The sequence below is a fragment of the Siphateles boraxobius genome, unplaced genomic scaffold (genome assembly GCF_051911475.1).
Source record: "Siphateles boraxobius isolate OS27281-9 unplaced genomic scaffold, OSU_SipBor_1 117, whole genome shotgun sequence".
Classification (NCBI taxonomy): domain Eukaryota; kingdom Metazoa; phylum Chordata; class Actinopteri; order Cypriniformes; family Leuciscidae; genus Siphateles; species Siphateles boraxobius.
In genome coordinates this window covers 71811-86984 of record NW_027508719.1, presented here as the reverse complement: position 1 = coordinate 86984, position 15174 = coordinate 71811, and the positions used below count along the sequence as shown (strand labels likewise).

At 38.9% G+C, this 15174-nt stretch overlaps 1 protein-coding gene across 8 annotated transcripts in view; it reads left to right on the top strand.

Moving 5' to 3' along the window:
* The window catches only part of LOC143710589 (UDP-N-acetylglucosamine--peptide N-acetylglucosaminyltransferase 110 kDa subunit), a 33401-nt gene extending 20147 nt beyond the window's left edge, over window positions 1-13254 (top strand). For 4 of the 8 annotated variants that reach the window (XM_077201594.1, XM_077201567.1, XM_077201588.1 and 1 more), the window contains 14 exons: window positions 2624-2777; window positions 2858-2959; window positions 3284-3463; window positions 3599-3757; window positions 5528-5617; window positions 5715-5840; window positions 6496-6666; window positions 6749-6865; window positions 7247-7411; window positions 8038-8085; window positions 8284-8436; window positions 9132-9384; window positions 10609-10732; window positions 12128-13254. In XM_077201594.1, coding sequence (XP_077057709.1) covers window positions 2624-2777; window positions 2858-2959; window positions 3284-3463; window positions 3599-3757; window positions 5528-5617; window positions 5715-5840; window positions 6496-6666; window positions 6749-6865; window positions 7247-7411; window positions 8038-8085; window positions 8284-8436; window positions 9132-9384; window positions 10609-10732; window positions 12128-12308 — 2023 coding nt within the window. In that variant the 3' untranslated portion in view covers window positions 12309-13254. The remainder of the gene's footprint in view (window positions 1-2623; window positions 2778-2857; window positions 2960-3283; window positions 3464-3598; window positions 3758-5527; window positions 5618-5714; window positions 5841-6495; window positions 6667-6748; window positions 6866-7246; window positions 7412-8037; window positions 8086-8283; window positions 8437-9131; window positions 9385-10608; window positions 10733-12127) is intronic. The other 4 variants (XM_077201610.1, XM_077201602.1, XM_077201583.1 and 1 more) reach the window with 1 other exon arrangement.
* The last annotated feature ends 1920 nt before the right edge of the window (window positions 13255-15174 follow it).

Sequence of the window (15174 nt, the reverse complement as noted above, 5' to 3'; positions counted from 1 at the left end):
TACAAATGTGCAAAGGAAGAAGCTTTTAATAAATATTTCTAACGTGCGTGAATAAATCCAAACACCCCGTGACAGATTTAAGTTTCACTTTCGATCCGTGACCGAAAGAGGAACATTTTGGCGGCAGGGATTTAAATCTTTAAAAATGTCTGGGATAAGAAAATCTAAAGAGTGGATGCACATCCATCAGAAAGAATATTCTCCGAGGCTGGATTTAGCATCAGGAAAACCATGATCGCACTTCTGCAGGCCAACGTTAACAAGTTGGTTTTCCTCGCGACATTCTAAAACGCTTAACGTGAAAAAAGCTTTTAAAGGGCACTTTTACATGGCTTAATTAATGTATAGTACATATCTCATTAAGAAACCATACTATGTGCAGATAAGCAGATGAACCCAGAATATGAACACAACGCATTCCTCCTAGTCACATAAAGCGCTTTCTTTATAATAACGGTTTTCAATGGGAGGAAAATTAGCATTTAATTAAACTCGTTGTGTTCATATTCTGGGCTCATCTGCTTTTCTGTTGGCTACATAAGGTGTGTACAGAATTTGATCTATTAATATAACTGTCTTAGGACATTAAGCCGTCAAACGTTGCTCGTTAAGTGTTTTAGAATGTATTTTATCCGCGCACACAAGTTGAAAAGACTCAAACGGACACAGAGACACAGACAGAGTGAAAGACTAGATTTTTTCTCTCTCGATCAGGTATACGGGTACAAGTGATTTCAACACATTTCAGCCGGTTCTAATTTGATTTCAGGATGCTGTGAACATGTTTAGAAACTGTCCCTCGATTATTGTTGTTTCTGTAGTTAAAAAGACAAAGTTGACAATTCTGGCTATACTTTCGATATTTTAATAATTGATTTATTTTTATTTAATTTATTGATCACTCAGGATAATCTAATTTAACTATTTGTGGCTTGTGTTTTGAATACATGTTCCCCTGCACTTTAGGCACTTTGCACACATTTGTTCTGCATCTTGTGACTTGATTCTGACTTATTTCGTTTTGTATTTTTATTTATTAGAAAGTTATATTCTGTTCTTATTTAATTCTGTAAATTAGTTGTAGATTATTTTTCGGTGCGTCGATGTTGCGCTCTGTAGGCTACTTAGAGGATTAGCTGATTTAATTTGATTTGCATGCGAATTGCAAATCCTGTCTGCAGTGTGGCCTTTCTGCAGTTATTTATGTTATTTCTTAGTTTTATTGATCCGAAATGTTTTTCTACATTTTCTTCTATCTTTGTGTGATGTTCTGTACATCGTGGCTTTAAAATGTTAAAGCCCCGCCCCCTCCCCAACCGCACACACGATTCGACTATAGGGAAGACTTGACGATTCTGATTCGACTATGAAAATCCTTAGTCGGGGACACCCCTAAAATATAATATAGGTTTAAATCCATGTGATCACTTATATCAACGTTATAGATATCGTCATCTCGTCCAGCCCTAAAACTTGTATAGTGGTTTGTCAGTGTTTATTTAAAAACGTCCAATTATGCAGAATATACAATAGGGGTGGGGGAAAAAATCGATTCTTAGATGCATCGCGATGCGGACGGTTCTGAATCGATTCACAAATGCCAAAATTTTTTTTAGATATTCATTTATAATAACGTAATATTGACGGAACGCAAAAGACGGAACTCTGAAGCGCGGAAGTGCAGTGCCCGAACCGTCTGTGGCGTGCGCACATTACAGAGACGCGATGGCTGAGCGCGAAATCCAAACACCCTCCTCGTTAAAAGCTGACGTGTGGAAATATTTTGCCTTCTATGAAGTTAACGGGGGAAAGGAGCTGGACAAGAGCCACACTAGTTGTAAGCTTTGTAGAATAAAACTAAAATATTTCGGAAACACGACAAATATGAGAAGCCATATGACAAATTCCACCCAGAGGAGGAAAAACACTCGGCTGTACCAGTCGTTGTTATACTATTGATTTACTACAAGTATGCTGCTAGTTCAGGCACACATTTATTTTCCTGTTGGTTCTTTGCAATGTTAATAAAATATATTGTACATTAATTCTTTATGGGTCATTACTTTGTACTTTTAAAGCAAAGTATTTATATTCACACACACACACACACACAAAGATTCAGATAATCGATAATCGCTTTAGCATCGAATCGCAGCCCTCTGAATCGTAATCGAATCGTGAGGTGCCGCGAGATTCCCACCCCTAATATACGATGGTAAATATTTAATTGACGAGTTGTCAATACAATATACAGGTTATGATTTTACCCCTAAATTCAGCATATTGACACAAATGATAACTGCAAATCCACCATTCTCTGCCTGGATCGAGTTGTTTCTGTGATTTGCAGCGATTCATTTGCTTCTTTGTTCTGAAGCTTTTGGCAATCTGTAAAATTACACCTCAGATTTCTTGTCAAATCTAGTTGTACAGTCGATCTCAAAGCTCTTTCCCGTTTTAGATGCGTTTGGTGTGTTTTGCAGCTGAAAACAAATGCTGCCGCTCAGTGTTTTTGCCACTCAGTGTGTGTAACCGCAGTCACTCCGGCCGACGGTGACGTCACACACATACCGTCTATTGGCGTCTTTCAAAGTCTCACTGTCTGTTTGTACTTGATGAACAGAATCAGCCCCACGTTTGCTGATGCCTACTCCAACATGGGCAACACTCTTAAAGAGATGCAGGACGTTCAGGGCGCGCTGACATGCTACACTCGAGCCATTCAGATCAACCCCGCTTTTGCCGATGCGCACAGTAACTTGGCTTCCATACACAAGGTATGAATCTTGAGCCATGGAGAATAATACTTATTTTCAGTGTTATTTTGAATTCAAATGGTGTCACTCTCCCCTTAAAGGATTCTGGGAACATTCCTGAGGCGATTGCATCTTATCGCACTGCCCTGAAGCTCAAGCCTGACTTCCCTGATGCTTATTGTAACCTGGCTCACTGTCTACAGGTGTGTCAGAATCATTTGTTAACTGACAAGTATGCATTACTTCAATGAGCTCATTGTTTCTGCCTTAAATTATTACATTGTTTGAAATTAATACATTTTAGCATTATTTTCTGAAATGCATAACTTAGTTTCCTCTGATGACGGATCACTCTAAATTGTAATGTGGATTTTCTATAAAGCTGCTTTGAAACGATGTGTAATGTGAAAAGCGCTACACAAATAAATGTGAATGGAATTGAACGTAAGCATCATGAACGTGCAGATTTTCACTCCGCTCACAGGTGTGAACGTTTGTGTGATGCTGTGTTGTACTCTGATCTTCAGATTGTATGTGACTGGACCGACTATGATGAGCGTATGAAGAAGCTGGTGAGCATTGTGGCCGATCAGCTGGATAAGAACCGCCTGCCGTCAGTGCACCCCCATCACAGCATGCTGTACCCCCTCTCGCACGGTTTCCGCAAGGCCATTGCAGAGAGACATGGCAACTTGTGTCTGGATAAGGTGTGTATATTACACTAAAAGGATTTACACTGGCCTATTCTGCTATAATTTCAGATTTTTCACTTGGCTGAAAGTCGTGTCTGTACTTTTTCAATGTATGAGCATCGATGTGGTAATACTTTTCTTGCTTTATAGATCAATGCTCTTCACAAACCTGCTTATGAGCATCCAAAGGACCTGAAGGCCAGTGCAGGCCGTTTGCGAGTGGGTTACGTTAGCTCAGATTTCGGCAACCATCCCACTTCTCACCTGATGCAGTCCATCCCTGGCATGCACAACTCCGAGAAGTTTGAGGTGAAGTCTAAAACACTAGTTGTTATGTATAGGTCTTTCTGTTCAATTTATAGTTTTTTCAGAAATGGCAAACGAAACGAAAGTGGAACGATACCACACTACTCGTTTGAGCTAAGAACAGGTTTACTCGATCTCACCGTTACTACACAGCGCTGGACATCGAGAGAAAAAGCGTTTGAATTCGCCGCAAAATTAATAACATCGCAGTGAGATCTAGTGAGAAGTGTTTAGATTTTGAAATCGACTGATTGATTGGGACGATTTTTGGCATTTTTTAATGAATCGCCATCGGGCGATTGTGCTGCAAATAAGGGCGATTAATAGGCAGGCGCATCTGCGGGCAGCTAAGCGTTGTTGTGGAACTTGTAACACTGCCTCCTGCAGATTGCCACTCCCCCTCTGCCTGATAACTTTTTGAAGAGGACTACCTGGTAACTTCCCAAGAAACCATAATTTTCCTGTTTTTAAGCCTTGCCTAATTAAATATTGAAGCGCACGTAGACTGGAAAGTACCCGTGTCTCTCAGATACATTTGCTGACTGATAGACAGATACTTGCGCTGTTTAATGTGCTTGAGATGTAGTGCTTTCCTCAGTGTTTAACTTCATAGGTATATTCTTCATTTGTAAATGTTAGAAACTCGTGCAAATATTTCCATTTTACTGTCAGGAGTGAATCTCCACTAAACTTAACAGATTTCAATGAACGAGCGCTGCCGCACGTATGCGCGAAAAACAGACAACAGAGTGCAATAATTCGAACAAAAATATATTGCTAAAATATTTTTTGTTGAACAATAAATGTGCCATATGTAGAATTTGAAACCTACAAGTTATTACTTATTCTTATTATATAATTTATTTTATTTATGTACGTTTTTGTGCGCTAAAACTTTTTTTCATCTAAAAGTTTATTTGACAGTAATTTAATATTTATCATATACATATTTTAATTTATTTTATGCAAGTACACTGATTGGAGAGGCTTGTGTTGTTCAATAAATGTTTAATTTAAGCAATTTTCTGAATCACTTCTTATTAACTGTTAGATTTAACCATATCGGATGACGTGGAAACCAGGAGAAACAATTAGCTGTGAACGAGCAGTTAGAAGGCTTTTCAATCCACAAATCACCAACATTCACTGTGGATTTATTGTAGTAATGCTAACTATAACCTATGGTATTGTGGCAGAAATAATTTAATGTTATTACATTATTCATCTCAGGGTTCGTACAGCCTTTTGAGAGTGAAATTCAAGCACTTTTCAAGGGCCACTATATACCACTATAACCAGCAGATGGCGGCAGAGGACAACTTATTGATTATTAGCCATTTCCAGTCCCTAATATATGAAAAATAAGTAGGATGTCACAAAGCCCCATGAAAAGCACAAACTTTTCATCAAATTATAACTGAATTACACAGAAAATAAGTAAAGAGCACTTCTTTTATAATCACTGAATCTGTCGGTCAGTTCAGCATGATACTTTATAAGAACGATGGTTCATTTAACAAGAGTAGAATATTTACTTTTTCCCTATAAATTTTTTTTTTGCAAGTTTCTGTTATTAATAAAAGGTCATTTTATCTGCATTTCAATTCATGCTCAGTGCTTTGTCAAATTTCCAATAAACAAACATGTAATATTATTAGTAACTGCACTTATTAATGCAAAAAAATAGTAATTTCATGATTAAAAATCGGGTTAGTGAAACTGGTGCTACTGCTCTCAAATGTTATTCTGCTCATAGTGTTGTGTTTTGTGCAGGTGTTCTGCTATGCTCTCAGCCCTGATGACAGCACCAACTTCAGAGTTAAAGTCTTGGCAGAGTCTCATCACTTCATCGACCTCTCACAGGTGAGGATAGGCATTGCAGGCCCATTCAAGACACATCATCTTACTCCTCCTTTCAGGGGATCTGTTTTGATTTCATCATGCTCTCATCTCTCCATAGATCCCTTGTAATGGAAAAGCAGCCGACAGGATCTTTCAAGATGGAGTCCACATCCTGGTCAACATGAATGGTTATACTAAAGGAGCACGCAATGAGCTGTTCGCACTGCGCCCGGCACCCATTCAGGTTGGCATTTCAGAGTCCAGCTTACAGAATGGCATCTGTGTTTAACCACATCATTTTTTTTAATGTTATTAAGTTAATATAATGTGCACATGTGTGATTGGAATATTTTTACAGTGTTGGTGATATAACATTGGAGAGATCTGGGCCAAATTTAGAGGAGACATTTGCAACAAATTCCTTAAATAAAAAAACGTAGTGATAATTTTCTTACAATTATAATAAGGATTGTCTTGCATATTGGCTCGAGACAGCCAGAACAATTAGCATCTTTTGTGACCATTAAAATAGTTATTTTCTATTGTAATATATATTTTAAGATGTCATTACTGTTTTTAAAGCTGAATTTTCAGCATCATTACTCCAGTCTTCAGTGTCACATGATCCTTCAGAAATAATTTATTTATCAATGTTGAAGACAGTTCATATTTTTGAGGAAAACGTGATATTTTTTAGGTTTCTTTGATGAATAGGAACAGCATTTTAGCATGTCTTTAATGACACGCTTGATCAATGTGTCCTTGCAGAATAAAAGTACTACTTTCTTAAAACAACTAAAAAACAACAACTTTCTGTCCCATACTTTTGAACGGGAGAGTATATCAGATAATACATAAAGCTTAAGTAGAATAATAACTATTTTTTCCAATCCACCCAGGCCATGTGGCTTGGATACCCAGGCACCAGTGGTGCTCCCTTCATGGACTACATCATCACTGATAAGGACACGTCACCCATTGAGGTCGCAGAGCAATACTCTGAGAAACTGGCCTACATGCCCAACACCTTCTTCATTGGAGATCATGCTAACATGTTCCCTCACCTCAAGGTAAGATTCAGTCTCCCATCACATGATTTTATTTAGATCTATCACAGAAAAGAAGGTTCACGTTTTTCTCTTTACCCAATAGAAAAAAGCAGTGATAGACTTCAAGTCAAATGGACACATTTTTGACAACCGCATAGTGCTGAATGGCATCGATCTGAAAGCCTTTCTGGAAAGCCTGCCGGATGTCAAAGTGGTGAAGGTTAGTCAAGAATACCTTATTAACTTGTTAGCCATTTCCACTTCCTAATATATGGAAAAGTAGGAAGTCAGATGAAAGTCTCATGAAAAGCACAAACTTTTCTTCAAATTGTGCCTGAATTACACAGAAAACAAGTAAAGGGTTTTAGTTTCAGTTTTATAATCACTGAATCTGTCGGTCAGTTCAGCATGATACTTTAAAAGAACAATGGTTCATTTCTTAAGATTAAATTATTTACATTTTCCCGATAAAAATTAGGTTCAAGAAATCACAGCTTTAATCTACCTCTCATTCCTTTACCCTGTTAAACAGACAGGGTAAAGGATAAAGCTAAATGTTTAAAGCCAAGGGTAAAGCTAATGTTTCTTCTCCTGCTTTCAGATGGACTGTGATGGTCAAGAGGTGGCTGACACTAACGGTACCCTCTCCATGCCCGTCATCCCGATGAACACGGCTGCCGAGGCCATCATTAACATGATCAACCAAGGCCAGATCCAGGTCACCATCAACGGCTTCACCGTCAGCAACGGCCTGGCCACCACTCAGGTACGGCCCTCAGTGTCGATCTCGTGTCTGAGGAACTCATTTCCCTGCTTCTTCCTGGCTGTGAGGGTCCTGGCTTGCTCTCCGACTGTGATTTAGTCCTGTCCTTCATTCTTAGCATGACAGATCTGTGGATAATTGACCACGTTTACATGCACAACACTAGCCTTCATTCTGTGAAAGAGGGTTACATGCACACTCTTTTGTGATCCTCCATTTTTGCTTTGTCAAAATTCAGATTTTGTGTGACTAGAGTATTTAATGTGTTCACGTTAATCATGCGCACAAACAGAATATATCACTTTCTAATTATTAATAATTCTAAATTTGGCTTTGTATGTAAATGTGGTCCCTGGCACCTCAATCATGCCCAAATTGTCAATGTCTAAGTCATTATGGCGATTAAAGCCGTGTTGAGGTGTTTTTATCGAACGCGGTTGCATTTGTACTCACACGTGAGAGCCTTGATTTCACTCAGATTGGTGATGAAATGATTCTAATCATCTCAGATCAGTTTCCTCCTTCGAACAACTCCTGATTGACTCCTGCTTTAAGGGAAGATCTGGCAAAAAGACGATTTGATGATAGTAGGCGGAGTCAGAATATTACCACATGTTGTTGTTTTTCAGATTTTTACATTGGAGGAGGTTGTAGTATCTGGGACTGTAGCCTTGCAGGTATGGCTGAGTAAAGCACGCTTTGAGAAAGGCTATGTGCAATAGGCATTTCCCCTTCACTTGGGCCTTCACACCACTGCTGTAGGGCACAAACACGGTTGCGGAGAAGTTGGGTTGGGCGACACTGTTTTAGGGAGCATGCTTGTCTTTTCAGTACCTAAACTAGTAACTCATGTGTTCTTCAACCTTTCTGTTTAGATTAACAACAAGGCAGCAACAGGAGAAGAAGTTCCCAGAACGATTGTGGTGACCACCCGCTCGCAATATGGCCTTCCTGAAGACGCTATTGTCTATTGCAACTTCAACCAGCTCTATAAGATTGACCCTCCCACCCTGCAGATGTGGGCCAATGTAAGATTTAAAGGGCGAAGATGTGTTATTTTATTAATAACACTTGTCTATGCAGTAGAAACGCAAATTGAAATCAGCGCTACATGATTAGAGAAAACAGACAAAAAGAGCTGTGGCATTTCCTTTTGACAAAAACACCCATAATGCACTTGATTTTGGCGCTGCCCATTTGTCTATCCGACTGTCCGTGGGCAGTAATACAAAAAATGCAGAAGTTCAATCTATAGTTTGAACTAAAGAGTTGTCAAAATATGCTGGATGATGCAAAACAGGTCATTTTGACTTTTGCTAACTAATAAACAGGTATCTGGGTGAAGATAAAACGGAGAAAGTGTCCATATTGTTTATTTGCTCATTTACATACAATACTAACATTAATAATACAAAGCTAGTTAAATCTTGACAACTTATTGAATCTGTATTTACATAGTTTAGGGTTGGGCGGTATAGCTAAAGGCATTATATCTACATAACTGTTTCGCTGTTGTTTCTCCAGCTAAGTAATATTTTAAATGAGAGACCAACAGAGGCTTCTGCAGACATGTTTTGAGTATTCTCAAATCTTTGCGATCTTTGACTCAAAGTAAATTGAAATCGTGGTGTTTATTATGGATTGATTGAAGCGAACAGCATGTGCTCGTTGTGGAGCAGATCCTCTGGCGGCTTCTCTCCTCACTGTGCTCTCCGTTGTGCAGATCCTGAAGCGTGTGCCCAACAGTGTGCTGTGGCTGCTGCGCTTCCCGGCCGTGGGCGAGCCCAATATCCAGCAATACGCCCTGAACCTGGGCCTGCCCGCGTCCCGCATCATCTTCTCCCCGGTGGCCCCGAAGGAGGAGCACGTGCGGCGCGGACAGCTGGCCGATGTGTGCCTGGACACCCCGCTCTGCAACGGACACACCACAGGCATGGATGTGCTGTGGGCCGGGACCCCCATGGTCACTATGCCAGGTAACACACACTAGGAGCTAGGGGTGTAACGAGACCCTCACGTCATGATTCGATATTATTGCGATACTCCAAGACATGATAAAAGATTAACAAAAAATGTACTGTTGATTAAAAAGCAAATTTTGGTTTTACATTGTGTAAATGGTCTTGATGCTGGAAATCCAAAGCACAGGACAATAGAGACACCAGAATAACAATATTCATGATTCTGAAGCTGAATTATATACAGAATTATTTTAGATGAATATACTTGAACTCTTTTACTGACTAGATATATTTTAAATAACGTATGCCACTTTTTACTGGTAACATCAGACATTTGGCATTATCAGGACTCACAAATATTTCACCTTTGCATTATTATACATTATATTCAACATTATATATAGTAGTTTAATGTAGTACTGACACAAATTCTGAAAACTTTAATTTTTTTCATTTCATTTTGGATGAACTACACACAATACATATTTTCACTATCCACGATACATGTTGCATTTTTGTATTGTGACACGATATATTGTTGCACCCCTACTAGGAGCACATGCTATAAAATGTATGCCTTCTAATTCACAGGCATAAACCCATTTCTTATTATTAGTGTGGTCTGTCAGCATGACTATTGGTATTGCTTATACTTTAGTGGTTTGTTTGGATGACTAAAAATTAAAAGAAAAAAATCCCGTAGACTTACAGGGACCCAAATCATGTATCATAGAGACACCAACAGAGTCGGACAGTTAGTTCCTCCAAAAGGAATTTCTAGACCTAAAATTATTCCTAGTTCCTGCGGTGCGAACACGCCCAAAACTGGGAACTTCCTCCAACAGTTTTAGGAACTAGGAAAAGGTTCCTCCGGTGCGAAAGCCCCTTGTGTTGTCATTATCATGTGATCTACCAGCATCAGTTGTATTGCTTCATTGTCATTCACAAATCCTCTCCCGTGGCCTCATGGGATACTAAAGTGTCCATCAGATGTGCAGTTCATAATCTCGCTGGAAGTAGTACCGTAGATCATCCAGGGACTTTTCACCTGCTGTTTTTCAAATACTATGTATTTGGACATACTGCTCTTTTGGCACAGTGTTTTTGGCCTATAGTAGGGAAGTATTCGATTCGGACGCTGTGAAAGTACAACCAGCCAAGTGTGACTTTAGCACAGGCAAACACCTCATGTTTTCTTCAGAACAGTGACTGTATCTCCTGATCTCATGTTTCCTGCAGGAGAGACACTGGCTTCACGAGTCGCCGCCTCTCAGCTCACGTGTCTCGGCTGTCTCGAGCTCATCGCCCAGAGCCGGCAGGAGTATGAAGACGTTGCCGTGAAGCTCGGCACTGATATGGAATTGTAAGCTCATTTTGTCAATTAATGCATTCAAAACAAGACATGTTTAATAGGGTTGGGCTGATAGATGATGCATCACGGTTTGTTTCCTCCCGCTCTTGATCTGTTACGGGAGATGGGCGCCACCATGTTTGTTTGCACGGCAGGTCAGAGTGCTGTCTCGTGAATTCATCAAGCTTGTCCTGAAATACATGAAATTAAGTGGCCAATGAACTGGGAGAAGAATAGAGTAAACTTTATAGTTACTTACGCTATGTGTATCTGATATGAATAAAACATGTCGGCAAATTTTTAAAAGCATCTCAAGCACAGTACAAGCATCAGATTGTTGCAGAATTAAATCGAGGCAAAAAACAAGGATAATACATGCTCACATACAAATGAACATATAATCACAGTAATATATGCATAGACATGCATAGAAACAAATAAAAAAATAAATAAATGACGTTTTAGCCAGAGCTTGTCTCCTTAAACTAATCTAAAAATGGGCTCCATGATTTTAAGAAAATATCAGATTTCATTTTTTTTTCAACTCCAAATTTAATCTTTTCAAATTTGAGGGCAAAAAGTAGATCAAAAACCCACTACAACATTGTGTATTTCACAAACTATAAATGTATTTGCTAGTACTTATGTGCACTTAAATGTGTAAAACCTAAAATAAACATTATGTGGTATAGTTCTACATGACCGGCGCTGAGCGTCTCCGGCTCAGTGACAGCACAGCCTGACAGCCGCTCCTCGGTCGAGATTACTGATGAGATGAAGACGAGAATATCAAGTGTAAAAATGAGAACGTTACATTTTTAACATTTAATGTTTCCCCTCCTGATGTCATCTTCTATCGCGATGTTTGAATGTGAAGAATGTGAATGTGCTGCTTTAGACATCGCCCAACCCTAATGTTCAAAGGGGTCGTCGGATGCCTATTTTCCTCAAGTTGGTATGATTCTTTAGGGTCTTCATGTAAAGTTTGTAACATACTTTGGTTAAAATTCCTCAATATTGTGTAAAACACCCTTTTACCTCCTCAAAAACAGCTCTGACCCGTTCCGGTGCATGTCTCTTTAAATGTTAATGAGCACCCTTCCCATGGGGGGTGTCACACAAAACACGTAATGTGCTGTCTTAGCGGACAGTATACATATGGCTGGAAATATGCTAATACGGGACAATCTGTCAGCAATCGTGGGCGGAGCTTAAGCAATATGACATCATAATACTCAGAAAATCCAAACGGCTTGATTATTGAGTGTTAAAAAAAAAAAGGAGTGAATGGATGTGTCATTGTATGGTGGTTGTGTCTACGCACTGAAGAGACGCATTTATATGCAAACGTGAATTGTGCATGCAATGAGCGCACCTTAACCTGTTGCTGTCTGTCGTCCCGCTCAGCCTGAAGAAGGTGCGCTCCCGCGTCTGGAAGCAGCGCATCATCAGCCCGCTCTTCAACACCAAACAGTACACGCTGGAGCTGGAGAGACTGTACCTGCAGATGTGGGATCATCACGCCGCCGGCGCCAAGCCCGACCACCTGGTGAAGATGCAGTCTGTGGAGAGCAGCGAGAGCACCTGAGCGCGCGCATGCGTGCGTTTGTGTGTGTGTGTGTGTGTGTCGCAGAGACTCGTGAGCCACAGGTGAGCACCGTCACGACCCCCCCCCCCCCTGGACAGCTTTTGTTCCCGCGAGCCGGACCGAGACCTCGCACACTTTCCCTTCGTCTGACCAATTAGATGTTTGTTGGCTCCACTGATCTTGCTTTGTTTTCTGTGGTTGATTGAAGTGGATCTGAAATACGACTTTGTTCCAAGGAAATGTAACAGTCAACACAAAAATAATCAACACAGATAGGCTCTTTTTTTCTTTTCTTTTTTGTTAGTTAGTTAGGTAGGTAGTTGGGTTATGTGCGTCTTGAACTATTTTAGCCTTGTCATCATGACTTAAACCCGGGTGACGGATGCAAACCTCGGATCTCCAATCTTTCTCCCCAAAATGAATGCCAACTTAGTTTCCGTGTGCAGTCAATAGAAAATAATTCCTCTTGCTTTTGAGCACATGCTATGTGAACACGCTAAACAGAGGAGTGTTATTACACGCTGACTAAAGCCCTGCAAACTGCTCAAGTGTTGATTTTTCTTTGTTTTCGATGGGTTTACCAGGACAGGTGTAGGTAAGTATGTTCTAAGATGTTCTGGTTTTGTACACTGTCTTCCTATCAACTGGTTTTATTTATGCTCTGTCAGTGTCAATTCTGCAAGGCTCTCTACATAAACTGAAATAAAGAGATGTGGCAAACCTTGAAGAGAGTTGCACGTACTTGGCTGCGGTTTTGTTTTTTCGTTGTCATGGTCCCAGTCCCTTTAGGAGCCAACACATTATGAACCTAACAATAGTAACATACTGGTTATTGTGATTATATTGCTGTTACGTTGTTGCTGACTGAACTGTGATGTGCACCCATTGTAAATTTGATCGCTGTATCAGTTTAGTTCAATAAAGAAATGCTAAAGATGTTTCTACACTTGGGTTGCGTGGCCTGTCCTGGATCCTTCATGTTGGGTTATAACTCTTTTATTAACAGAGCCCGTGGTTTTGTGATGGACGGTTCATACAAGGCGCTTGAATTTTTACTTTTTGAAATGTAGGTCAAGGAAAACCCTTAATTAGTCATATTTAGGAAAAGGTGCTTGAATTATTAAAATACCAGATGTGTAACATCAGTGTTTCATTTAAATTTTTGTTTTAATTTTACTTAGTGTTAATACTTTTCACACACAATCAATGCTGAAGTCCATCTTACACTGATATAGAGCCATTTCACATGGTTATGAGTGTGATATTTCTCATAAACATCCTAGTATATGTCACAGTTTTCATTCTTCAGGTCAATCATATATTTATGGAAATAAATCCGGTTTAATAAGGCGGGTGATATCTTTCATAGTATCCTTTCAATGATTAAAGTTTCCACAGTCATTGCATGTGCAGCTATGCATTATTTGTACTAAGTTGTTTTATTAGTTTATTTTTATGTATCTATTTACCTTTTTTATAATTGAAAAGCTAATAAAGATTGTTTGATAAGTGAGATCTCTGTCCTTGAAAACCAGGGAAGTAGTCCTCGAGTCCCGGAATGTAATTTTACAGTGTCTGTACGATCCCTGGATGGAGAGAAAAGGAGTTGTGTGAAAAAATGAAATCCCCTCACAGAAACCTGTTTCCCTGAGAAACTTTGCGTTCACTCGCAAACAACTCACAAGGTTTCAGCGAAAAATGTATTTTTTTTTCTGATCAACTTTTTATTATCTTTAGATATAACAAAACAACATCCATTCAAAGAAACACATATAATTTAGCAATCTGAAAGAAAAAGAGGAAGTTTATATGGTCATTCCTTTATATAATCCAATACGTTTGAAGAAAAGCATTAGCATCAATGCAACGAGCTTTATCTTGAACTCGTGCTGTTGTACATTCACCAGTCACTATTCTGAGGAGCTTATGAATCCAGTGTGTTTGAGTAAACCAGTCCTGTGTGAGTGTTTTCTGTGTGTGAAACCAGCAGACATCTTCCTCTTTTACCTGGCTTTTATTCATTCTGTTTCCTGCACATATTTCCCCTGCTTTAGGTTCAGGCATGTCCTTCACAGATACGGTTGTCTCTCTCTGCTGAATGGGAAACACTAACTTTTGATTAAACTTTACTTGTGGTAAAACTGCAGTCTGGTGTTAGTAAAACAATTGATAGAAATCGTTTTCACTTAAGTATTGAAATGTTTTTGTTTGTTTATTTTCAATTTAGCATATAGTTTTACCATGAATCTTCATAGTTATAAAGTCTCCTCTACTGCCTCTTTACTACTGTAAATCTGTATTAAATTATTATGGGATATTCAGTGCTTTCAGAATCTTTACTTTTTTTAAATTAATAAAATATTCTATATTAACATTTTGATGACAGTATATTTAATGAATGATTTAATTGATCAAAATAAACATAAAAAGTGCAAACTTTGCTAAAGTGATTACAAGTATTAACATTTTTTCTAGCTAAAGTGTTTATATCAACAATCCTCGCCACATCATATATTAATATGATTTTTAAACAAAAGCAACCACTTTTATGATTTATTTTCACACAAAAATCTGTTGCTACATCAATGTTCAATACAAACACACATTTGTTCTTCACTCATACACTATGTGAGTAGTGTACAACTATTGGTTGACAATGGCATTATTTAATATGGCCAGAATCCAAACATGATCCAGATGTTTTCTGACACATATGCGGGAGTTCAAACAGCGGCAGAAAATTATAGATTCTATCAAAATGGCTTATTTATTTATAAACTTGTGTTTATGTAAATATATAGACATTAAAGTGGGCATACTATCCCACTCCTTTGCAGTTTGCAAGTTAAAAGATACATTTTGAATA